Source organism: Myotis myotis, unplaced genomic scaffold (genome assembly GCF_014108235.1).
Source record: "Myotis myotis isolate mMyoMyo1 unplaced genomic scaffold, mMyoMyo1.p scaffold_m19_p_1, whole genome shotgun sequence".
Lineage (NCBI taxonomy): Eukaryota > Metazoa > Chordata > Mammalia > Chiroptera > Vespertilionidae > Myotis > Myotis myotis.
This window is the reverse complement of record NW_023416313.1, coordinates 2,557,187-2,581,810: the sequence shown is the minus strand read 5'-3', so window position 1 is coordinate 2,581,810 and position 24,624 is coordinate 2,557,187. Positions and strand designations below refer to the sequence as shown.

Sequence of the window (24,624 nt, the reverse complement as noted above, 5' to 3'; positions counted from 1 at the left end):
TGGGAGCCGCACCTTCGATCTCTCCTGCAGTGGATGGAGCGCTCTCATCAGGGAGCCTCAGGGCCTTTGCCTGCTCTGTTCCCTCTGCCTGGAGTGCTCTTGCCCTGTGATCCCTCCCACTCCCTGTTGTATGAAGCTCAGTCTTCTGTGGGGAAGCCCTTCCTGGCCAGGGGCTGGAGGAGATGCCCTTGGGTGCATTGCTGTCATCCTCTGTCTGAGGGTAGGGACTGACTCTTCTCTGATGACAGCCCCCAGGGCAGTCTGGCAGCTGCTGTTATCTCTCCGTCCGTGGGACAGCTGGGGACAGTTCTTCCTGTGGGTTCAAGGCGGGGAGGGCCGTGTGCGGCCCTTTGTGGGCCTCCCCTCATCACTAGGAGTTGCCAGGAAGCTTGGGTGCCAGTTTCTCGTCTCATCGCTTTCAGCCTGCACCCGATGTCGGGATGTGGGGGACTCAGTCCTGGCACTTCCCCGAGTGTCACTCCATCTCATTAGGGGGTCAGACAGCCCCGTTGCGGGTGTCCCCTAGGAAAACAAGCATTTCCCAAGCATTTCTAGGCTGTGCCTTTATGAGACTGGACACAGTCAGGAAACTTTTTTCTCAAATGGACTCAGCGACAAGAGTGAGGTCCTCAGGACCTGGGGCTGTCCCCCTCTGTGGCTGCAGGACCCACCCTGGTCCATCCGCACTGACGGGGTGTGATGAGGTCCAGAGGCCCGCGCTTGGCACTGCCTGAGACGCACCAGCTAGGAGCCAGGCATGGGGCCGGGTGTCACTGCATCGTCCTGCTCCACGGCCGCCCTTCACGGAGGCTTTCTGCAGTCGGTGCTGGAGAGGAGTCATTTGCTCGGGGTTGCACAGGGAAGCATGGAGTTGGGGTGCAGACCTGTTCTGCAGCCTCGGCCTGTGCTCTCTCACTGGGCTGTGTTGAGCACAGGGGAGTCTTTGGACTTTGTCCCAGTATGCGGGCGGTGAGCCACTGTGAGCAGAGGGCCTCAGTGCCTGAGCAGTGGAGAGCGTGCTGAGGTAGCAGAGTGCTCTGCCATTAGAGCTTGGCAGCTGTGCCCTGCGTGCCACCTGCCCTGCACTTGCAGCTCCGCAGCAGTCCTGTCCCCCTCCCTCCCCCCCGCTCAGCTAGCAGCCGTTCCTGCACTGCGAGGTCCGTTCTGGATCCTGTGCCTTCTGCTCAGAAAGCCCTTCCCACCCTTCGTCTGCTTAAACTGCTACGGGTTACTGAGGGTTCAGCTCAGGATAGTGCCGGCCCTCTGGTTTGTGCTGCTGCTCCCTCCCGTGCAGTGCCCTGGGCGTACCTGCCACAGTAGTGCCCCGTGGAGAGCGCACTGATCTTGTCTCTGTGGACACTGGACCTAAGTCCCCTGAGGGCAGAGCTGCGACATCCCTGTATATCCCCTGTCCTGTGGTTGGGGGAGGCACCCAGGTGGCAGATGTTTCTTCACGGAGAACAGCTGCATAAACTGGTTTTCCTCTCTGTCCAGGTGGTGCTCTAGAAAAGTCCGGGACCTGTGGTGGCAGGGGATCCCTCCCAGTGTGAGAGGCAAAGTCTGGAGCTTAGCCATTGGCAACGAGTTAAACATCACCCATGGTGAGTGCTTGCGCTTGAAGGCTCGAGGAATTTCCCCCTCCCTCCCCCCCCGCCGTCCCCTCCGGCCAGGTCCTATGGCTTCTCCTGTCCCTCTGCCCTGCTCTCAGCAGAAAGGACACCATTGCAGAAGCTGTGAGAGGCCAGGTGCCTGTCCTCCAGGAGCTTCAGCCACCTGTAGGGAGCCAGCCTGGTCTCGGTGTGCGGTGGGGGCACGTGGTTGTGCTCTGGGGTGCAGGTTGCACTCTGGGGTGCCGGTTGTCTTTGGGCGCTGCTGTTTTCTGTGGCATTGTTCCACAGGCAGCTGATATGGAAGCACCTCTAGAGGGACAATACACTGTGCCCAACTGGGTGCTTGAGGTTCTAGTAGCTTCAGAGTAGAGGGGAGGTGAGATCTGGACTCGCCTTTCCTAGGGCTGTCTGTGTCTTGCCGTGTGCGTTCATTCAGTGTGCGTGTACCTCTCCTCCACCTGCGCTCCCCTGACTTTGTGCCCAGCACAGGTGAGGTAGGCCAGGGGCTCGCAGACTCGCAGTTAAGCGCCTTATAACTGGGAGTTGTTCCTTTTTCCTCCCTGTCTCCTCATCTCCTTTATGTTATATGTACCCAGTAAATGCCCGGAGTTGCTGGTAGCGATGGAAGGCCTTTGCGTTTAGGGCAGATTGATTTGTGTCTGCTCTGTGCACCTGGGGTTCCTGTAACTATTGTTCTTACCTTGGGAGACATCATCCGCCCACGATTGCAGCCTGAGTAATGCCAGCTGGAGGGCGTGTCACTGGCGTTTGTTGGAGGTGACCTCCTCAAGCTCCATTTTTGGCTAATCCATACCTGCCACAAGTTGACCATCTTACCCCAAAGAGCTCACAGATGGTACAAGTGATGGACTCACAAACCAGACAGCCGTGCCTGGCGGCCGTACATAGAAGTAAACACCCGCACTGTGGTGTGTGTGGGTCTGTCTCTGTGAATGGTGGCTGGTGTCCTTAGACAACAGAAGGACCTTCCGTATGTAGTTGAACTTGAGGCAGTGGTGTGCCCCTGGCATTCTGAGGAGCGTGTGTGTGTGCCCATGCTCAGCCGAGGCCTCTCTTCCAGAGCTCTTCCACATCTGCCTCGCCCGAGCCAAGGAGAGGTGGCGGTGCTTCAGCGCGGGCGGCCCCGACGTGGACAGTGAAGGTACGTGGGGCGCGGGCTGGCGGCGGCTCGGTCAGCAGGGCACCGCTCCACCCAACACAGGTCGCTTCTCTGAGGCGGTGCGTGGTGCGAGCTTACAAGCAGCTGCCTGGAAAAGGGTGGTTTGTTTTTAAATCCTCACCCAAGGATACGTTTTCCTTGATTTTTAGAGAGAGAGAGAGAGAGAGAGATACATTGATTGCTTGCTTCCCATAGGCGCCCTGACGGGGGATTGAACCCGAAACTTTTTGGTGTATGGATAATGCTCCAACCAACCGAGCCACAGGGCCAAGGGCTGGAAAAGGGATTTTTCAGGGCAAACAACTTAAAGAAGAAATTTTCATAAGAAAGAAAACACTCCAGGTCTGGAGAAGTGTTTGTGTCTGGACACGCTGGAGGGCCGGTGGTAACCACTGTGCTCCCTCGTTCCCATTCACGAGGCGGCAGCAGCCTGGAACCCGGGTCACTTGAGCGTCGGCGTCCAGGGCAGCATCTGAGCTGCTTGAAGACGGAGCACTGCGTGTTTGCTGGGTCACACTTAGAATCTCCCCCACACAGAATGACACTGCTGTCGGTTCAGTGGTATCTTCTTTCCTGACCTTTGACGCCATCTGGGTGACACTAAAGTAAAAGAAACAGAAGCCAGGCTATTCCTGAGCGTCTGTTAGAAACGGCGCACGAGCGTCGCGCTGCCACACCCCCGTGTATTCTGCGGTACACCAGGGCCGTGCTGGGTCAGACCGCGATTCCCAGTGCTTTCCGTGCCTGGGACGCGTTGGTTCTCAGCGCTTCCCCCGATTGCTCCTGGAAGGTGGTGTCACATGAGGCTTCCCTCAGACTCCGGAAGATACCCATGACGGTCTCGCGTTAGCCAGTGCTGTTGATATTTGCTCTACGCCCTGGTGGCCGAGCTGTCACCAGGTCCCGGGACATCTGCAGCATGTTCCCTGATCACTCCTGTAAGACTCAGAGCCTCTGAGGTCCCGCACGCTGCCCCTGAGAGGGGTCATGACTCTTGGTCTTTCGGTAGATGCCGGGTTCTCAGCAGCCGACAGAGAAGCCAGTCTGGAGCTGATTAAACTGGACATTTCTAGAACATTCCCTAACCTCTGCATTTTCCAGCAGGTAGGTGGTGGTGATTGGTTGCTTTCAAGCATGTTTGTCTGAAATTCACAGATGCTGATCTGCATTCATTGTAATCAGGTTGAAAAGTACTTGGGTTTTTGGGTGGAGGGGCGGCCAGAGAGGGCCAGCAGGGGGAGGGTGGGTCTCATGTTAATACAGGCGTCTCTCCCGACCCGTCCGCCTCTGCCCAGTCACCTCACAGCCTCCAGACTAACCCTGCTGTGCCCAGTCTGACTGTACGCCCATGCCTCTAGCACCAGACCTCACAGCACCAGGGCACCAGGAGAGTGAAGCGCTTCAATTAGAACAAGTCAGTTAAGGGACCAGCCCCCTAGAATGCGGCAGGAGGTGTGGACATTTGACACTTGGGCTCTGCAAAAATGTGGGTGTCCCAGGCACTGTGACAGTGCAGAGGAGTGAAGGTCACTTCCCTGGCAGTGCGGCGTGGGGAGGGTCAGGGATGAGGGTCAGATCGGTGTCCCTGGGAGCGGCTCTAGGGCTGTGCTGGACTAGGTGTGAATGACAGCCCGCCAGAGAGTGGAGGGACACTTGGCAGAAGGTCTGGAATGGAAACATCGGACACTGACGGGCCAGGGGCTCCTTCGGGAGAGAGAACCTCACTAGAGGGACAGCCAGAGGCGTGCAGTTCAGTGCTGTGGGCCCTTCTTACTGCCTGGCTGCTCTGACTGCTCTGACTGTCCCTGCTCTGGAGGAGAGTGGGAGGGCAGCGCTGCGGCTGAAGGGCGAGCAGGCACCTGGACCCGGTCCTGAGGGGCTGACGCCTGGGCGGCTGAGGTCCGTCTTTCCCACGCCCGGGCCCAGATGTGCTCCGTGGAGCATCAAGCTTCATGGACTTTGGGGGTCACAGGGGATTATCTTGGTGCAGAAAGAGGAGGAGGAGCAGCTTAGGAGTCTCTTTTGGGTGGGATTGGGGCCAGATGGCTTTTCTCCTTCCCTCCGGGTTCCAGTGAGTGTGTCTTTCTCTGCCTGTGGTTCCCAAAGTTCTAGGTTTCATACACGGGCAATCTGAAAGCAACAAAGGGTGGGTGGAGAGCAGGGCCACAGCGAGGCGTCCAGAACTAGTTAGGGCGTTTAAAATAGGGACCTGTCAGCGACTGCACCACCTTGTCACCAAGGAGGGGACATTAGTGCCCTTGGAAAGGACATAATCACCCTGGTGGGAATCTGCTGAGTTGAAAACACTCAGCTTTAAGAAGAGTTCAGTGCAGCGCTCTTGTGCTCCTCTGGCCTTGGACCAGATGGGACCTGCTGCCGATGATGTCGCCTCAGGTGGGCCCCTCCCTGTCCCCTTCTTCCGCCCTCTCATCCTGGATGGCGTCTTTTTTCCTCCCATTGCTGTGTTCTCCTCTTTGCCCCTTTGTGTTCTGGAAGTGTCTCTTCTTTTTATGCCAGAATGTGATGGTTTGAGCCGTGGCGTTCATTTGTAAGCTATGGTAGTCACCTGTGCATGACTTCCTAGTCATGCACCATGTATGCTTTTTTTAAAATCTTCATCTGAGTATATATATTTTTTCCATTGAAAGAGAGTAGAAGGGAGGGGGAGAGAGACAGAAACATCAATGTGAGAGAGACACATGGATTGGTTGCCTCCTGCGCGCACCTTGACCAGGGCTGGGAGCTAATCTGGGACCCTTTGGTGCATAGCCCGATGCTCTAACCTCTGAGCCACACTGGCCAGGATCCATGTCCACTTTCCATTCCTTATGTTAACTAGGCACATGGAAGGTGGGGACAGTAAGTGTGTGATGTAGACTGAGCCAGCCCCTTCACAGCTCAGACACGGGACAGCAGTGTAAGGCCCCTGCTTTCTTCTGTGCTCAACAGAAGATAAACTGCCACACCTAAATGTTGAGAAGGCGTTACAGGAGCACATGGGGAGCTGGGAGGGTGTTTGGGTTAAAATGGAGGCTGTCAGGGCTGAAGATGGAGGTGTATTCTCTAAACCCGCCAGATCGGAAAGCGGAGAAGATACTAAGGCGTGATGGGCGGGGAGGGTCAGGGTGCGCGGCGCGGCTGGGGGCGGTCGGGACAACGGCCACTGCCCTGCCTGCCGAACCCTGGCACCTGGTTGCCCTCGAGCTCGGAAGGGGATGTGATTATGCAGCAGGAGCTAAGTGAGGGGTATTTTTCTGGCTCAGGCCTGACCCACCAGCTTTCTCAGAGCAGCTTGGTAGATGGATTGGCTGCAGACTCGCTTCTAACTGGGTTGGTAGCTCATTTGTGAAGTTACGTAATACACGCAGAGCTGCCGGCCTCTGCTTGGCCGCGACTCCCTGCACTCCGGGGGCGGGGGCGGGGGCGGGCGGGGGCGGCGCCCGAGGCCGTCCGGGCGCTAACCAGACTGCATGTGTCCTTTGGTGTGTTGATCCTTTCAGGGCGGCCCGTATCATGACATGTTGCACAGTGTGTTGGGCGCTTATACTTGTTACCGACCGGATGTGGGCTATGTAAGTGAACTTTTCAGTATTTTATCGTGTCTTACATTTTCAAAAGAAAGTCGGGATATTGCCAGGACATCTTTGCTGCGGAGGGCAAGGCGAATGCCCTTTTTTCTGTGGGGCAGGAGAAGTCTCCCAGCAGCGAGCTGCCTGCTTCTCCCGGAAGTGGGTCTCAACCTTCCTAATGCCACGACCTTTAACACAGTTCCTCATGTTGTGGTGACCCCCAACCATAAAATTATTTTCGTTGCTACTTCATAACTGTAATTTTGCTACTGTTATGAATCGTAATGTAAATATCTGATATGCTATATGTGTTTTCCAATGGTCGTGACCCACAGGTTGAGAACCGCTGTAAGGGACCCGGCAGACACAGCTGCCTGTGGCTTCCTCACATTGTCATTCGATTTGATTTTCGCTTTTCGCATGTGATTTTCTCAGCATTAAATGAAGAAAAGCCTTTAGCAGTAACCATTTTAAAACTGTGCTGCTGTGTATGCGCTAAGCCGATGCCTGTGCATGGTGCCAGGTGTAGCGCGTTACGATAGACCAGTGATGGCGAACCTATGACACCTCTGACACGCGAACTCATTTTTTTTGGTTGATTTTTCTTTGTTAAATGGCATTTAAATATATAACATAAATATAAAAAATATAAGTCTTTGTTTTACTATGGCTGCAAATATCAAAAAATGTCTATATGTGACACGGCACCAGAGTTAAGTTAGGGTTTTTCCAAATGCTGACACGCCTAGCTCAAAAGGTTCGCCATCACTGCGATAGACACACATCTCTATCACGAGGCAGCCGAGTCAGGGGCAGTGTCCCAGGTGGCGGATGCGGAGGGAGGGGCAGGTGTGGTGTTTCAGGGGACGTGGGGTGGGGTGAGAGAGCAGGCAGGCCGCTGATGTGGCCGCGCAGGGCTTCCTGGCAAGAGCAGGTCCAATCCAGGCTGTCGCTCAGCTTTGGGGGAGGTCGTGGGTGGGTGGCTTCCAGCACAAGGGCATCTGGACTCCTCGTCATGAAATGAGAGCACTGTCTGGCCGTGCAGGCCGAGGCACATTTAACCCCCTCCTTCCCACAGGTGCAGGGCATGTCCTTCATCGCCGCAGTGCTGATCCTGAACTTAGACACTGCAGATGCCTTCATTGCGTTTTCTAATCTTTTGAATAAACCCTGTCAAATGGCGTTTTTCCGAGTGGACCATGGCCTTGTGAGTATCCCTGTGTGCCTGGCGCGGTGTCTTCACCCAGCAAGAACCGCCCAGTCAGCCGTCTTTTCAGTGGAAAAGAACACCCCCCCCCCCCCAAAGAGGGAGTTAGAGAAAGCACTGTAGAAGTGGGAGGTATTTGGGGCATTGTGTTGGATTTTAAAAACACGTAGCTAATAGCCATATGTATGACTTTCTGAAGACAGCTTTTCAGAAAGCGTTTCTGAAAATACATTCTCCACACCAGGGAGGGCAGCTCGTGCACAAACATGCCTGCTTTGTGTGGCGCAGTCTCCTTGTGTGGTCTGCGCATGGATGTGGCGGAGCTGAGCCATCGTGCTGCTCCGTGACGTCGGGGCACGCTCCGTGCGGTGCGCTCACACACAGACAGGAGAGCCTGTAAGGGCAGCTCCTGTGTGGACGGAGGCAGCAGTGCGTTCAGTGCGTGGCTGGGCACTGGGCAGTCCAGGTTTCATTTACTGAGCTGAATCCGTGCCACGCATTATGCACACAGATGGCTGCATGGCCCGATGGGGCGGGGAGGCTCCCGTTCAGGGCACACAGCTGGTGAGGGAGGAGCCCAGGCCCCCGTCCTGCCTCCTCAGCCCTGTTCTTTCTGAGGCCAGAGGATGGCGCCCCCTGACAGACCCATCAGCTTTTGCGTTAGTATTGCATTGACTTGCTGAGAGCTGGCTCAGAGTTCTCACCAGTACTGCTAGACCAGCTGATCTGAGCGTTTAGGTCAGCCAGGGATGTTCCCTCTTTAATATCTTAAAGCCTCCTGAGTATTTCATTTCCTGTTCAGGCAGTACATATATTAAACAAAAAGTATTTTAAAACTGTTGCTAAGTGGGTGGCTGTTAGGGGAAGTATAATTGGCAGAATTCTTCTGGAAGAAACTTGGTATTAAGTATCAATAGCGGTAAATGGTGTTGGTATGTAATTCTGCTTGTAGGAATCTAAGGAAGTCCAACCCGGGACCAAGCATTAACAAAGATGGTTGTCACACAAGTATTTATAATTATTTATAATAACAAAGATGGTGTCACACAAGTATTTATAATTATTTATAATAACAGAGATGGTTGTCACACAAGTATTTATAATTATTTAACAATAATTTAAAATTACATTTCGGTGTGAAAGTTGAAGAACTTTAAAAATGGGGTTTAGGGGAATACAGAAGGGTTCGTTGCAGTCTGGTGCTAGATCCAGTGCAGTAGCAGTGTTTGCACAGAATCGTGCTCTAAAGAAGTATTTAAGATGAAGTGACACTTTTTTTAAAAGTATATGGAGTGGAACATCTGCCTTAATGGCTCCCATATGTAACTGTTAAAGGACCACAGTTCATAGGGATGATGGAGGATCCTTATTGTTTCTGCTCTTAGGTTTCCTCCAGCGGCACTTACGGTCCTGCCAGCAAGAACTTTTCCCATAGAATAAAATGATTTACATCTAAATAGTTCCTAATTTTGAAGACCCCAGTTTTCTCTTTGGCAACATATGATACAAATGTACTGAAGAATTTTAGCCTAATTACTAAGGAAGAACCAGAGAATCATAATGCTGACTGGACCTTCATTTACAGCAGGGCCTCTCAGTAGCAGCGCTGTTGACCTTGGGGCTGGACGCTGTGGTGGGGCTGTCCTGGCATTGAATGGCTTCTCTGGCCTCTACCCGCTGAGTGCCAGCAGCACCTCCCCTCGCTGTAACAACCAAAAACGTCCTCAGACCTAGCCAGATGTCCCCTGGGAGGAGAGTGCCCCATTGGGAACTCTGGTTTACAGAACAACCATTCATTAAGGGGAGCAGGCAGCGCCCGAGAGCACCCTGCCCACATGCCTCCCCGCAGTACACGGAGCAGCCCGCCCGCCTCTCCGCTGGCGCCCTCCCCGTCCAGCAGCAGCGCAGTTCCACACGGCTCCCTGCGCACTGCATCCCACAGGCCCTGCAGGCGGTCGAAAGCCTGTGCTGGTGAAGTGCCGGCTGTGCCCGCCGCTCCTCCCCGCGTGTTTCCTCCCTCGCTGCTTGCCGGAGCCGGAGCCGGAGCCGGAGCCGGAGCCGGAGCGGTGCTGCCTGGGCCTGGCAAGGCTGGGGGCTGGGAGCGCGGTGTGCATGTGTCAGATTATTCAGCCACGAGTTCCTTCCCGGTCCTAGAGGAGTGACCCTAAAGGCTCCCTTGGCAGAGGAACAGACACGGGTCAGGTCCCGGCCACACGCTCACGTGACCTTCCTGGCAGGCTGTGCACCTTCTCCGGCTGTCAGCTTCCTCTCTGCACCTGGAGGAATAACAAGGTGTAGCTCGTGGTGTTACTGTGAGGATGCGCCAGTGCACACCGGCAAACTCGGGATATCTCGGTCCCGTCCCCGACACCACGGGAAGCGGCATCTCAGCGAGCGGCCCTGGGTTTCTGCTCTCCCGGTGCACACGGAGTTCACACTGCGCTGCGGCCGGTTCCGGGTGCGGAGACTGAGTCTGAGGCAGTGGGCGCGCCGTTAAAGGGCACGTGACTGCGGAAAGGTCTCACCAGCATCGGAGCCCGTGGGGTAGGCTCGCTGGGCACGGGACGCCGCAGGGCACGTGTGCTGATAATTAGTTTACTGGTGTATTTCACATTATCTCCCCAGATGTTGACTTATTTTGCCGCATTTGAGGTATTCTTTGAAGAAAATTTGCCGAAATTATTTACTCATTTCAAGAAAAACAGCTTAACTCCAGACATCTACCTAATCGATTGGTAAGTCCGCATTTTTGTTTTCACACCTCCTGCCCCATGTTCCACTGTCCTCACGGCCAGCTCCTTTCAGGACTCAGCTGCCCACGCCGCTGCCTCTGTTTTCCCAGCTCCAGCCCCAGTCCTCTGCTGGCACCATTCACTCTTCCTTGTTACTCTTATTTTCTGTGACCCTACCTGGTCCCTCTGAACTCCTTCAGGGGAGAAGTGGTGTCTTGGACCTGTTTGCTTTCAAAGCGCCATTTACCCATTATTAACACGTTAAGCGACCTGTCAGTCACCGGTGACTGACATACTTTCCGTCCGGAAGACAAAACAGTGCCACTGAGCACCAGGTCTGGCTGTGCCGGGCTCTGCTGGGACCTGGACGGCGGTGGTGCGCAGAGCACGGAGCTTGCCTGCAGAGCCTTTCCTAGAGGAAGACATGCCCGTGGGTGCTGTGCTGCACATGAAGTGTGTCTCTGAAGCAGGCGGAGGACAGCGACCCTGGACCCAGCTTAAGGGTCAGAGTGCACAGGGGCAGCGAACATGAGCCCCAGCCCCAGCCTGATAGGGGCACGTGGTGGTGCAGAACTAGCAGGCCTCCAGCAGGTGGCCTGGCGACGCTGGGCCGGAGGGAAGGCTGGAGGGTGGCAGGTGAGAGGTCAGGTCCAGTGTGTGCTGGATGCCACGCTGAGGCGCTTGGGCGGCATTGCAGGGGCAAGGCTTTTGATTGGGCGAAGATGAAGGAGGGGTATCCCCAGAAGTGAGTGTTAGGTTACGTGGGAGACAGGGAAGCCTGTAGGCAGAGGCAGGTTAAGGGAGAAAGACCAGGGTTTGAGCCGAGGCTGCAAAGTGGGTGGAGAAGGGAGTGGAGCGGGGCAAGCGGTGGTGCCCGAGAGATTTGTGGGAATGCAAGAGATGGCCAGGCGCGGTCGCCTGCTCTCCCGGCCCAGCGGGTGAGGGCTCGCAGTGCCCCCAGCTGAGATCAGAAGCACCGAGAGCCAGGTTTGCTTCACAGATGAGAAATTGGAGGCTCAGCGCCCCTGGGTCCTGCTGCATTTTCTGTGAGGAAAATTCACTGCAGGGTCTGTCCAGAGTCTCTTGACTTCGGGCCACCTCGCTGCTGCCAGCTGCTCTGACCAGGCCTGGTTTCAGTGGCCGCCGGGACCTGCGTCCCCGACACGCACCTCCCCGCACAGGGGATGGCCCTCCTCTGGACAGACCTCCACCGGTTCCCCGTCCTGTAGAGTAAAGCCTGGCCGCCCCCTGCCCCAGCCCAGCCTCGGCTTCTCCGCGTGTTCTCCCCTTCGCTGCTTTCGGCTTCTGCCTGGGGCTTCCTGGCTCTTCCTGGGATTTGCCAGGCCTGCTTCTGCCTCAGAGCTTGGGAACCTGGGTGCTTTCCAACCCTTCTCTTGGCTCCTGGCTTCCTCTTCAGGGCTTTATGCAAATGTCACTTGTCAGTGATGCGTTCTTCCCTGACCATCCTGTTAACAGGTGTGTGTATATGCACGCTCTCACACACATACACATCAGACAAGCCGTCCCTGCCTCCCCCTGCTCGCCGTTAAATCCACACATCCTCCCCCCTGGGGACAGGGAATGGTGTTTGTTCGATGCTACAGTGCATCCTCATCACCAAAGGACAGTGACTAGCAGAAGCAGTCTTCAGCCAGCCTGGCGACAGGCTGGCTGCCTCCACAGGAGGGCTCAGAGCTCAGGCGCTAGTGCACGGAGAACCGTACCGCCTGGGTGAGGCCTGAGCACAGGCGCGGGCTCTGACCACAGCTTTCTTGATTGTTCGCATGTTGGCTTCATTCTGTAAAGTTCAGAATATCTAAGTCGTTAATGGAGGCCACACTCATCTGAACTCCAGAATGTTCTGTTCAAGAAATATCTGTTGTCACTCTCCCCCTTATCGCTACTCTATTTTCTGATCACTTTTCACTCGAGACTCTGCTTTTAAGATGTGAGGGCTTGATCTCTGTGAGCGAATGGCAGGAAGAGGTAGGACTGTGGATTGGGTCCATTCTGTTTCATTTTCTGAAAAACTATCACGTCCTCCAGGTGGAATTGAGAATGCTCTCCAGCTAGAGACTGGAGACAGGGCACCGGGACCTCTCAGCGGCCTTTGGTGCACAGGCTGCCGCCCGGCCACCAGCCACACTGGCCAGGGCGTGGCGATCACAGTTCTTTAAGGGAAGACATACTCGTATTTCATTTCTTCATCTGATGGTTTGCATTGTTAAGATCAGAATTTGTAATCTGCAGTCAAATTTATTTGGAAAAATTTCCTTTGTTCCTTTACTGACCCCTACTGGGAGGAAAGCATATAGTCCTATTCACGTGCACGTGGACGCGGAGTGGTGCATTTCTGTTTGCTGTTCTCAGCCCCTCACCAGACTCTGTGCTCTCTCTGCCTTAGTAACCTCATGTCCAGCGCCTGCCAGCAGCGTAGCTCATAGTCCTGGGTAAATATTTGCTGCATGTAGAAGTAACAGTAGCAGTGATGAGGAATTGTGCTTGTTCTAGATTCCGTGTGAAAGCCTTTTCACGTTGGCCTTCGGAATGAGCGCAGGCCTCGTGCCCCGCACCCGGCCCCATGTTTGTATCTAAGATGATAGTCAGACTGGGGAGCATGGAGTGGAGCACAGCCGATTCAGGGCTCCTTGTCTGCCAGCCCCCCTGAAGCGCTCCACTCTCTGCAGGATCTTTACCTTGTACAGTAAGTCTCTGCCCCTCGACCTGGCCTGCCGCATCTGGGACGTGTTCTGCCGAGATGGGGAGGAGTTCCTGTTCCGCACGGCCCTGGGCATCCTGAGGCTGTTCGAGGACATCCTGACCAGGATGGACTTCATCCACGTCGCCCAGTTCCTCACCAGGCTGCCCGAGGACCTGCCTGCAGACGAGGTTTTTGCCTCCATCGCTGCAGTTCAGATGCAGAGTCGCAACAAGAAGTGGGCTCAGGTAAGCGGGCCTTTTGGTCCTTCCTTCCTTGGAGCCCTTGTGCAGAGTCCTCTGAGGAGGCAGCCCTCTCGGTGGTTCCTGCGCTGGAGACCTGGCTCTGAGGCCGGCTCTGCCAAGGGGCCTGTCAGATGCAGGGGCCGAGGCACCTCAGCCTCCACCCTTTCTGCGGCCCTGGGAGGCCAGCTGGTTTGTCCTCACGGTGCCCCTGCGTGGCAGACAGCATGTGTAACCCCCTTAAAATGCCTGAGACGGAAGCCACGGGGACTGGCACTCGCCCAGCCGCTCCTCCCGGAGAGGTGCTCCCAGACGAGGTCCTGCCCCCGCTTCCCTGGGCTGCGTTACTCCTTCACCTTCCCACACGTGCAGTCACGGCTGCTGCTCTTCCTTCCAAGTCCCAGGTGCTTCCCTGTGGCCACCCCCCACACCCACCCATACACAGAGCCCATAAACACACACACACACACAATCCCCATACACCCATACACACACCTGATACACACACACAACATCATACACACAGACAACCCCCACACACCTACCCACAGCCACACATACCCTACACACACAGCCACACACACTCCCACCCCCGCCACATACATACATACACCCCCCCCCCACACACACACACACACAAAGAGGAAAGGATCAAACCCAGATCTGATATTTTGCTTCATATACTTTAGGAACTAAGTAAAAATTACTGGTTAAAATGAGGTCAGAGTTTATTGGACACCATAGTGGGCTAGTGATAGGAGTTAGCTTGCTGGGGGTAGAGGGTGGGGGGAGGGGTGAGCACCATGGAGTTCCACACAGCTCCGACAGGGGGCATTGTGGTCTGGGCACAGTCCTACAGGCTGTACCCGAGGGAAGACCTGGTGAGCTTTACAAACAGGTGGGTATTTGTTTGGGTGGCAGTGCTGTTTGTGCAGAGGTGGGGCAGCTTTTATCTGTCATCAGTCCTTGGTGCCCCCTTTTGAGACCTAAACATTCCTGCCTTCCCTGTGGCTTGTACGGACAGTGGCGGGTGCCTGGCTGCTGGTGGGTCAGCACCGGTGCTCCCTGGGTCCCTGGGTGTGGAAGTCAGACAGATGTGGATTTGAGCCGGTGAGCTGTTTGGGAGCAAGTCACATCTGTGGGCGCTGTTGCTCAGGTGCCTTATGATAGGGGTTACCTTGATGGGGGTACCTTCCTGTGCTGCTGGTGCGGAGTAAACAGCTGTGAGGGGCGCCTGTGGAGTGAGGGATTCAAGAACTATAGCTGTTGTCATTGCTGTCATTAAGCAATCACAGCGGGAAGTAATATTTACAAAACAAAGGTGTTAACTAAGCACTGAGAGCAGAGAGGAGGGAGCCCAGCCCCTTGGGAAGCTCAGGAAGGAGGGAGCAGCTGGCTTCGCAGTGGGGAGCACGGGGCGATGTGAGGGAGAGCCCTGCACCCCGTCTGTGGCTGGTGGGACGGGTGGGAGGGCATTGGTGCAGAGATGGCCTGATGGTCTCCACGTCAGAGAGGTGCGCGGGTGCCGGTGTGGAGCAGCAGAGGGGAGGTAGCCCCTGGGACCTGTGGTCAGTGTGTGCCCTGTGATTCCAGGTGCTGACGGCATTGCAGAGGGACAGCCGGGAGATGGAGAAAGGAAGCCCGTCGCTCAGACACTGAGGCGGCAGGCGGACTCGCGCTCGGCACCGGAGCAGAGCTGCCAGCGCACCCGTGCTGTTTGGGGCGGACACACTCGCAGCTGAGAACGGGGGCTCTTTTCCTGTTTGGTTCCTGGACCTGCAGTTGGCCTTAAAACAAACCAAACTTTTAAAGGATTAAACCAAGGCTCAGCCTTAAGCTCAGTGGAATGATGACCTAGTATTGACATGGCAACCACTGCACACTGCATGGTTTAAAAGTAGGGCGGCGACTCTCTCCCTCTTCAGCAAACATAATTAAATTGCGCTGCTTCTATGTCACTACCGCCAGGGCGTAGTCTTTCTTAGCCGAGGTGCATGAGAAGGTGTTTGGGAGACCTCAGAGATGTTACTGGCCCTTGGTTACCTATTTTGATAGGAAAGGGATTGCTGATTTAGTTACTGAGGTAATCGCTCCAGAGACAGGTCCAGTTGTTAAAGCCCACCTACCAAAGATGCATTAAGGCGCACGAGCTCTCGTGGACGCCCTGGGACTCACCTGCCCTCGGAGTGACGTCTTACCATGTTGCCTTGACAGTCACAGCGCCAGGGCCGACATGCACGCGTAGGCCCAGCAGGAGCCCTGCGCTCCCAGAGGTCGCCCGGCCCCTGTGGGGCAATGGAGGGAAGGGGAGCAGGAGGAGCTCTGCACACAGAAGGCCCCAGGCGGCAGAGACAACCCTGAAGCCGATGGAAACAGAATGGACACCGTCTCCCTTTAAGTCACAGCGTGTTAAGCCTGCCCTGCTCATTAGTGTGCAGGCACGGACAGCACAGTGAGTGTGTGTGTGTGTCTGTGTGGCCCTGCTCTCTTGCTCTGACAGACTGCTCCTCTGTCCTTTGTCACCTGGACGGCAGCGGCAGCCCTGAGTGCCTGTTTCCTCCTCGCACATTTGGCTTAAAGATGGACTCTCCTGAGGACCGAGAAGCGAGCCGCGCATATCCAGTGGCCCAGAGAGTCTGTCACATTTTCAGTGTCCTTACCGTCAACCCTCCCGTTCTAGCTGGTTCCCCAAGTTCATGAGCACCTCTTTTGTTCTAGATTTTCCTTGATGAATTTTGAGAACTTTGTATTAGGGACTTTGGTTATCCAACTTCAATAAATGAATAGTTTTTGCACAAAGTAGTCCAAAGGACCGGCACCTCTCTATGGAAACAGGTTCCCACAGGATAATCTGTTGGCATGTTGATCTCTGGGGGTGTGGGCGACCCGGCGGCAGGGCACCAGCAGCCGTGTGGTGCATGCTGGGGTCTGGCTCTGGCCTTTCTCGGCTGGACTCCCAGCCCAGGGAGCATCCCCCGCCCGCCGGGCTGGTCCTGTGTCTGATGTTGAGAGTGCCCTCAGCTTCCAGTATGTAACCTGCAACGAGGAGCCCTGGGGGGTGGTGGGCGGTGGTGAAGCTGGCTGTGCGCTGTTTGATAGGTTTTCTGTGTCTGCCGTGTCCACTGATGACACTTGCAGTGCAATAGCGAGTTGCCAGCCAGTGGCCGCCCTCGTGCCTCTGTCCTGGCTGCGCTCTGTGCGTCCTTTCCCCGGAATTGCCTTTGTTCTCTGTCTCCCATGCATTCCCCAGGGCGGCTGCAGAGCAGCATGGAAGCCACTCTCTGCCTTGGCCTTTAGTGCTGACTCGCCGACCTCTGGGAGAAGATCTGCCTGAGCCTTCCAGACAGAGCAGCCGGTCCTGACACCCCGATGCTGAATGTCATCCGACTGAGCCGCTGCGCAGGGGCGCCCGTTCCTTCCATGGCGCGCTTCCTGTTCCTGAGACCTGCACCTTTTCTTACCGCCCATAGGCTGTTCCTTCTGTCGTGACAGGAAGTGGTGCAGCCGGCGGTGGGGCCCTCAGAGTGCATCTGTGCATTCAGACCCAGCCCTGAACGGGTTTCGTCGGCTTGAACCTCTTTGGATAGTAATTTGCATTAAGTTTTTGGGTTGTTTTAATCCTCACCTGAGGATATTTTTTCCGTTGATGTCTAGAGAGAGTGGAAGAGAGTGGAGGGAGGGAGGGAGGGAGGGAGAGAGAGAGAAGCAACCAAGTGAGACACATTGATTGATTGGTTGCCCCCCCCCCCCGCCGCCCCCCCGCCCCAGGTGCCCGACAGGGGCTGGGGAACCTGCAGCCAAGGTACGTACCCTTGACCAAGAATCGAACCTGCAGCCCTTCCGTCCACAGGCCAACACTCTAACCACTGAGCACCGGCCAGAGCTGCATTACATTTTTAAACAAGATTCCATGTCATCAGAATACTTACAAGTCTCTAGTTCAGAAGGTTTTTGTGACCTGCTCAGGGACCCCGTGAGGGCTGGCTGGCTGGCTGGCTCTGTGCCCTTCAGAGCCCAGGAAGTTCTCATCCGCGTCAGAGCACGTGGCCCCTGCACAGAGGACTGCTTCCGGGCTCAGGGCTGTGCTGCTCCACTTGCCAGTATCCATTAAGAAAACTGGGAACAAACCTGGAGGCCCACCCTCGGAGCCCACACATCCCGCCCGCGGCCTGGACCGGATGCAGCCGCCCGGGCCTCGGGGCCTCCTCTAGAGCCAGGCTTCCCTGTAGAAGAGCGTTCTTAGCTGTTCAGTGTGACTATTTTAAATAGTTTGCTGGTAGAAAATGTCTGCTAACACTTGATACATACCATGTTTTCATTGCTGTACAGTTAGCCTTTGATCTTATGTAGTAAAGTGTATCAAATCAGGACTTTTTGAATTGTAAATATATGGTTTTATTAAATAAAACTCATGTAAAATTGTTACTTATATTCCCTGTAGTCGGGTTTAAAATTGAAGTTCTTACCGTAAAGTATGGCAAATATTTGACTTGGAGTGTTATGCTGTTCCAGTATTTCAAACATCACTTAAAAGGATCGTTGAGATCAAAAGGATGGTACCGTTGGGGTAATTTGGTTAAGGGGTTCAGGAATTTAGTGCGCCCCTTCCAAGCTGAAGGGGAGCCCTGGACTGGCTGCCCCCTCAAACTTGACTCTGCCCCCAGCTGTAGCATTTCCCACTAGTCTGCCACTCACCTGCCCCCACTCCTGAGCCTGCGCCCTGCCCGTCAGGTCCCCGCTTCCTCAGAAACTGCTTGGAGCCTGTCAGCCAGGTGCTGATGTCCAGCCCCTGCCCCTCACCTTCCCCTCCCCCCGAACCCCCCCATCAGCGGGCGCCCTGGGCTCTCCCCTGGGCTAGTGTGGACCCTGGTTCCTGTCTGTGGAGCGGACATCATTAATACTGCCCTTTAAGGGGTGGCTGAAGTGATCCTCAGGGTCACCAGGCAGTGGGAGTAATCCTGTGGGTCACACGGGGGTGCCTGGGGGGTACCTGTCAGGCCAGAACAGGAGACCCAGGAGGGAGCCCTGAGGGCTGCGCTCTCTTGTGTTTGTCCCCTGTGACTGTCCCAGATGCTGCCACCCCCTGTCCACCCCGCACAGCACCTCAGCCTCCATGCCTGTCCTGGGAATATGCCCCCTGAGCCCGCCTCCCCACCCATCCTCACGGAGACTGGGACCAGCAGCTCTGGGGCATCCACTCCGATGTCTTTGGCCCCACATGGTGCCCAGCAGCCCCACCTTTCCCACCAGTGAACTGCTTTGCTCCCTGGCCGCCGCCGCCGTTTCTCTTCTCCACAGGCTGCGTGCGAGGTGAGCGATGGACGGGTGGTCACGGTTGTTAATGTAAAAATCATTGAAACCTGTGAAGAATTTTTGTGAGTTTATTTGAGCCAAACTGTGGACATATGCCGGGAAGCAGAACCTCAACGAATTGAGATAATGCTCCGGAGAATGGCGGGGTTACATTTGTATTTATACATTTGCAATCAAAGGAGGGACGTAGGTGGGTTACATGGAATTCACTGGTGACAGATTAAGGAGGAGGGATAAAGCAAAGCGAGGAAACCCCTGGGATTGGATAAAAAGTAAAATGATGGACACATACTTAGGTGGGCGCAGGAACAATTAACATGATAATGAAGGAATTGGTGGTCTCTGTCCTGGCGCCCAGCACATTTGGTTGTGCCCCAGGGGCTCCAGAAAAAGGGAAGTTACAAGTTACCCAGACATTTCAAAGGGTGTGTTATCATAGATGCAAAAAGACAGACAGGCTCAGTTAAGGTGAAGGTTGACCTCGTCAGTGAAGATACTGGCCCAGGACGTAACTGCCCACCATCACTGCTTTTAGTTAAAGTTTAATTTCAGACCATCCTTTGTGGTGACTTTAGGTCTCTGAGTTTGCAAGACCGCCATGCAGGCCTCCCTGAGCCGGTCTGGTCAGCATGTGGCCCCTTTCGTCCACACGGTTGTGGTCACATCGCTGGCTGGCCACCCCTGTATTAAGTGCTCTGTGACCTCATGTCTCTACAGCTGCTCTGTCATTGTGCCCATTTCACAGGTGTGACTCAAGTGATCTGCCGGGGCTCCCGCAGCCAGTGCATGGCAGGGCTGGGTTCCCCCTGGTCTGTGGCCCCCAGCCTCTGTGCAGACACACCCTCCCAGAGAGCCCGCTTGCCCCCAGGCCTGGGCAGCCTGCCTCCTCCGCTCCACGCTCCACAGGCAGGGTTTGGGGTGAGGCCTGGAGTCACTCCCCAGAGCCCCTCCTGTGTGCCAGGCTGGCCCCAGGCCAGCTCCTGGGCACCGGCCTCAGGGTCTTGCAGGAGCAGTGGGGGTAGAAGTTGGCGAATGTTTTCCTAATTGAAACTGGGGGGAGGAGCTGGTTGGAGGACACTGCAGCAGGTGGGCGGAGAGGCAGGGTGACACCAAGGTGGACTAGGGATGAGCTGTTGGCCACCAGCTGGACCAGAGGAAGGGTATCTCGGGTGGACTGGCAGAGGAAGCCTTGATGGGCAGCGTGAAGCTCAGGCCCACTCGCGCCCCCCACCACCCCCCACCCCGGGGCTCAACACGATCTCAGGTCCCAGGGATCCCGGAGCTGCCCCGCTCCTCCCTTCAGCCTGCTTGCTCTAGGATGGCTACTCCCGCACGGCCATGCCAAGGCCCAGCTCCCGATGCCTGAGCCCTGGAGGTTCCCTGTGGATGGAGGGGCAGGGCCTCTGCCCGTTTCAACAGCCCTTCTTAAACAGCTCAAAAATAAACCCAGGTTTAAGGAGCAGTTAGCCGAAGGTGAGGAGCAGCATTGTAATTCTCTAAGCATCGTTTTCCTTTTCTGCAAACAAGGTAAAAAGGGTACCCAACATCTTTGTTTTGTTAAGTAAAAGTGGGTTTTATAATTTTTTTTCTTTTTTGCTCAATCCTTCCGCACCCCCTGACCCCAACCACTGAGAGCTGTCTGCCTGCTCTCTCTCTCTCTCTGTCTTTCTTTTGCTTATTAGTTCAGTTTGTTCATTAGATTCCACATATGAGTGAGATCATATGGTGCTTGTCTTTCTCTGTCTGGCTTATTTCACTTAGCATAATGCTCTCAAAGTCCATCCATGCTGTCGCAAAGGGTAAAATTTTCTTTTTTTATGGCTGAGTAGTATTCCATCGAGATTAAAAGCTCTTGTATAATCTATTTAGAAACAACCTTGTGAAGTAACCAACATTGTCTCCTAATTAACGGTAACATTGTAGCAGTGATAGAATCTGAGCGGCACTGGTAGCCGTGCCCCTAAAGCGAGGCCAGCCTTGTCCGAGGCCCGCACAGCGGCTAGTGTCAGCCCTCGGACCAAACTCTTTCTGAAATTCAATGGAAAAAATACCCTTGGGTGAGGATTGGCAACAAAAGCCAATGCCAGCCTCACGCTTCTTGTATCTTGGCACTCAGACCTGCCTGATGCGGAGGCCATGGCCGATGCGGGTGTTCGGTTCGACCTGGATAATTGCTAACGTGGCAAAGTCAGCTGAGGACACCTCTTCCCCTCTTGTGAGCCTAAGGGATGGGCGCTGACAAAGGCCATTTGCTTGGTGAAGGCGAGGCATATTGGTAGTTGCACTCGGAAGTCTCCCAACCACAGAGCCACCCAGTGTTGCTTTTTGTATGAGGCTCAAAGAAGAGAATGTTCTGTTGCCAGCGATGTACTCCTTCACTGGCGCCGATGAACAGGCAGAGAAAAGACAGAACTGGTAGAGGATGAGGAGAGTGGGAGTAGGAAGTGAAGCTCTTCCCTCCCCTCGGGGTTACGTCTGTGTGGTAGGATTAGTATATATGATAACACGTGTATTCAAGATGTGGGATGTAAAAAGAAATTTCAATCAACCTTTATTGCCATCAAAGGAAAAACACTTTAAAACAAAATGCATCAAAAGACAAAGTTATTGGGACATTCCCCAGACCAATGGAGTCATCTGCTTTGAGTGGGGTTTCTGCCATTCTTAAAAGGTATTTAGCACCAAAAAATAGATCACCCTTGAGATGCACTCAAGGTTAGAGATAAGGGAATACTTTCAATCCCAGATCCACACGTCTCAAAATTTAGCCTAAGATTAAGAAGAAATAAAACCGCCCAACCAGTGTGGCTCCGTTGGCTGAGTGTCGTCCCAGGAGTCTGGAGTTCACGGTTCAAGTCCTGGTGAGGGGCACAGGCCGTGCTACAGGCTTGATCCCGGCGAGGGGTGTGCAGGAGGCAGCCCATTGATGTTTCTCTCTCATCAATGTTTCTAGCTCTCTGTCCTTCTCCCTTCCTCTCTCTGAAATCAATAAAACCATGTTTTTTTTTAAAAAAGAATAAGACCAAGCCCCTAAAGCATTACCCCCACCCCTAAAAATGTTATTCACCAATTCTGAATTAAGGAGCTGCGCCTATCAGCTATTTCTTGCATTAACACGAGGAATGATAGGCATTTTAACGTATGATACAGAGTAAAACCATGTGCAGAGTGGGGTCCCGTTGCCTCGCCGGAAACAAGAGGCTTATGGGCAGTTGGCACTCCCCACTCCATACATATTGCACCTGGCAAAACACAGCCCCCGCTGTCTTCACTAGAAAACAAACCTTCATTTATTGGGGGAGATCAATGCTTTCCTTTAGAGGGCCCAGGAAAACAGTTCATTAGACTTGAAGGCTGCCATTGAGCCAGAAACAAACTTCCACGGCTCAGCAGACTGAGCCTTTCACTGAGCAAAGGGGAGATGAACACCAGCCCCTTTCCTGCGTCATTTCCCGTTTCCTGGATGTTTTATTACCCCAGAAGCGAGGTTCATCTAAGGGAGTCATGAGGTTTGAATTGAAGCTGACTCGGGAGTGCACAGTTTAATAAATGCAGAGATTTAATAATCGGCACAGGAACTGGGGACATCCTGCCCACTGGCTGCCGCTCCGACATGGGGGAGGGGCAGTTCTCCTTAGCATCAGGTCGCTGAGATGATGGAGTCGCTCAGATATAAAAGACTCTCGACAGTGTTTCACGAGAAGGGGGCACACCACCTGCTGTTTGTTCCTCTGGACCTGCTTTGCTTGACCCCATAATAAAACCCACTGCTAACCCAATTTTGTGCCCAGCACTCACTCATTTCGAAGCTGAAAGAGTATGAGATAAATACAAAATGTAGTTCCATCCTAAATATCACAAGCCTTTTAAAGAATGGCAACACATGGAGAATAAAAGTTAACTGATAATAGCGTCTGCCGAGGTGAGCCCGTCAGGAGGGGAGGAAGGCCCTGGCTTCCCGGATCTTCTGCTTCACCCCCCGGCAGGACAGAGCCAGCCCAGCGTGGTGGCGCTGCAGGTTTTCCAAGTGCTGCTGGAGCTGTTCGGTCCTGCCCACCTTCTCCTCCATGTCCCGGAGGAGAGACTCCTTGCCCAGGAGCCCACACCTCTGGTTCAACTTGATGTTGTCGAGCCGCAGGTTGTCTCGAGCTTGCTTCGTCTTGGTCAGGATGTCCCTCCTTAGGGCCACCTGAGCCTCGACCTCCAAAAGCTGCGCCTTTTTGCTCATATTTTCAATATCCACAAAGTGCAACTTCTCCTTCACGTGGGTGATGATTTGCACATTGTTGTTCACCTTGCCGTGCAGTTTCAAAAGCTCCTCGTTTCGCTCCTCCACTTTCTCATTGAAGGTCTGGTTCTCAATCTTCAGCTGCTCAAAGTCGATGAGGAGCAAGCCGTCCGACGTGCCCTCCTGGGTCCGCATCCTGGTTTCAAAATGCACGAGGCTCTGCTTCAGCTGCACGTTCTCCAGCCGCACGGCGCTCATCTCCTTCTCCTTCTTGTCCTCCAGCGCCTGGATCTGCTCCACCTCCCGCAGGGCGGCCTGGCGACCGCCCCTCAGCCGACAGCTGCCCATGGCCTGCAGCACCACCTGCTTCTTGAGTGCCTGGAATCGTCGCCATTCCTTCTCCACCCTGGAGACCTTCTCCTTGCACTGCTGCTTCAGCTGGTCCAGCTCCTGGTGGTACCAGTCCAGGTCGTCGGCCTCCTGCTTCCTGAGCTCCTCCAGCAGGGCCAGATAGTGGAGGTAGGCTTCCTCCTTCTCGGGGGCCTCGGGCTCCGCGCCCTTCTCGGGCACCTCGGCCGCTTCCAGGCCCTTCTTCTTGCGCAGCGCCTCATAGATCTTGTGCTGCAGGTAGATGTTGTAGCGCTGGTAGTGGCTCCGCTCCACCCTCAGGGTGCGGTACTGCTCCAGGAGCTCGGAGCGCAGCTGCTGCTCCTGCTGCCTCTGCACCTCCTCGGTCCACTCCAACTCCGCATCCTTGAGCTCCTCGTCCAGCCCCTTCTCACTTCCTTCCACGCTCTTCCTCGCGCTCACCTCGCTCTCCACCACCTCCTCCTCTTCCTCCTCCTCCTCCTCCTCCTCCTCCTCCAGCTCCTCGCGCTCAGCCTCCGGGACGGGCGCAGCCTCCTCCTGGCTGGTCGCGGACCGCCGCACCGAAGCCTGCGATGAGGCGGACCGCCGCACCGAAGCCTGCGATGAGGCGGACCGCCGCACCGAAGCCTGCGATGAGGCTTTTTTACTCCTTGCCTCCTCGGGTGTCTCCGCCTCTTCCTCCTCGGGCGCCTCTTCGCTCTTCTCGGGTTCCTCGGGCCCGGGCCCGCCTTCGGACCCCGGCTCGGCTGGCTCCTCGGTCGGCTTCTCAGGCTCAGGCTCGGCCTCGGCCTCGGCCGGCCGCTCCCGCTCTCCGAGCCCCTCTCGCTCTCCGGATCCCTCAGCTTCGGTGGCCAACGGCCCTTCCCCGAGCTCGGCGAGCTCGGCCGGCTTGTCCGACTCGGCCGGCTCCGGGGGCTCGGCTGGCTCGACCGCGGCGGAACTTCTCTCCGAAGACTCTACGGCTACCGGCTCCGCGGGCTCGGCTGGGGACTGGGGGCCAGAGCTGGCCTTGACCCCGGACGGCCGCGGGGCCAGGCTCGCCACATCTCCGTATTCCTTCTCCGAGTCCCCAGGGTGTTCCGAGTGGCCTTCCATCTTTCTCGGACTCGGCCTGCGCAGCTGAGCGCAGCTCCCGGCTGGTCGGTTTCCAGGGGCAACCAGGGCGCTCGCGGTGGGCCCGGCGATTGGCTAGGCGTCCGACCGACATCCCGCCCCTTCTCCCCGCCTTCTAGCAGATCAAAACCAATGGGAGGCCGCTGTCGGACGACTGGCGGCGTTGATTGGGAGAGGGCGTAGGCTCGCGCCGAGAAGGGCGTGGCGCGCCCGCCGGGCTTGCTTTCCGCCTGTTTCCCAGCGCCCGGGAAGGGGCGTGGCGTCGGGAGGCGCTGGGCGGGGCGGACGGCCCGCGCGAGGGGCGCGCAGGCGCAGAGCGGCGGGCCGAGCCCCCGCGCGGTGGCGCGCGCCGGGCGCCTGCGC

General features: G+C 55.6%; 2 protein-coding genes across 16 annotated transcripts in view; one reads left to right on the top strand and one right to left on the bottom strand.

Moving 5' to 3' along the window:
* Positions 1–16,040, top strand: part of LOC118666255 (TBC1 domain family member 14) — a 168,432-nt gene extending 152,392 nt beyond the window's left edge. For 12 of the 15 annotated variants that reach the window (XM_036328279.1, XM_036328299.1, XM_036328328.1 and 9 more), the window contains 8 exons: positions 1,495–1,601; positions 2,692–2,772; positions 3,800–3,894; positions 6,291–6,362; positions 7,438–7,566; positions 10,192–10,301; positions 12,986–13,244; positions 14,832–16,040. In XM_036328279.1, coding sequence (XP_036184172.1) covers positions 1,495–1,601; positions 2,692–2,772; positions 3,800–3,894; positions 6,291–6,362; positions 7,438–7,566; positions 10,192–10,301; positions 12,986–13,244; positions 14,832–14,897 — 919 coding nt within the window. In that variant the 3' untranslated portion in view covers positions 14,898–16,040. Of the gene's footprint in view, positions 1–1,494; positions 1,602–2,691; positions 2,773–3,799; positions 3,895–6,290; positions 6,363–7,437; positions 7,567–8,951; positions 10,111–10,191; positions 10,302–12,985; positions 13,245–14,831 lie in introns of those variants that run through there. The other 3 variants (XR_004970921.1, XM_036328289.1, XM_036328307.1) reach the window with 3 other exon arrangements.
* Positions 16,041–21,085: 5,045 nt separating this feature from the next.
* Positions 21,086–24,621, bottom strand: CCDC96 (coiled-coil domain containing 96). Its single transcript, XM_036328219.1, has one exon. It carries the CDS (start codon positions 24,241–24,243, stop codon positions 22,483–22,485), a length of 1,761 nt encoding a protein of 586 aa, XP_036184112.1. The 5' UTR covers positions 24,244–24,621; the 3' UTR covers positions 21,086–22,482.
* Positions 24,622–24,624: the final 3 nt, after the last annotated feature.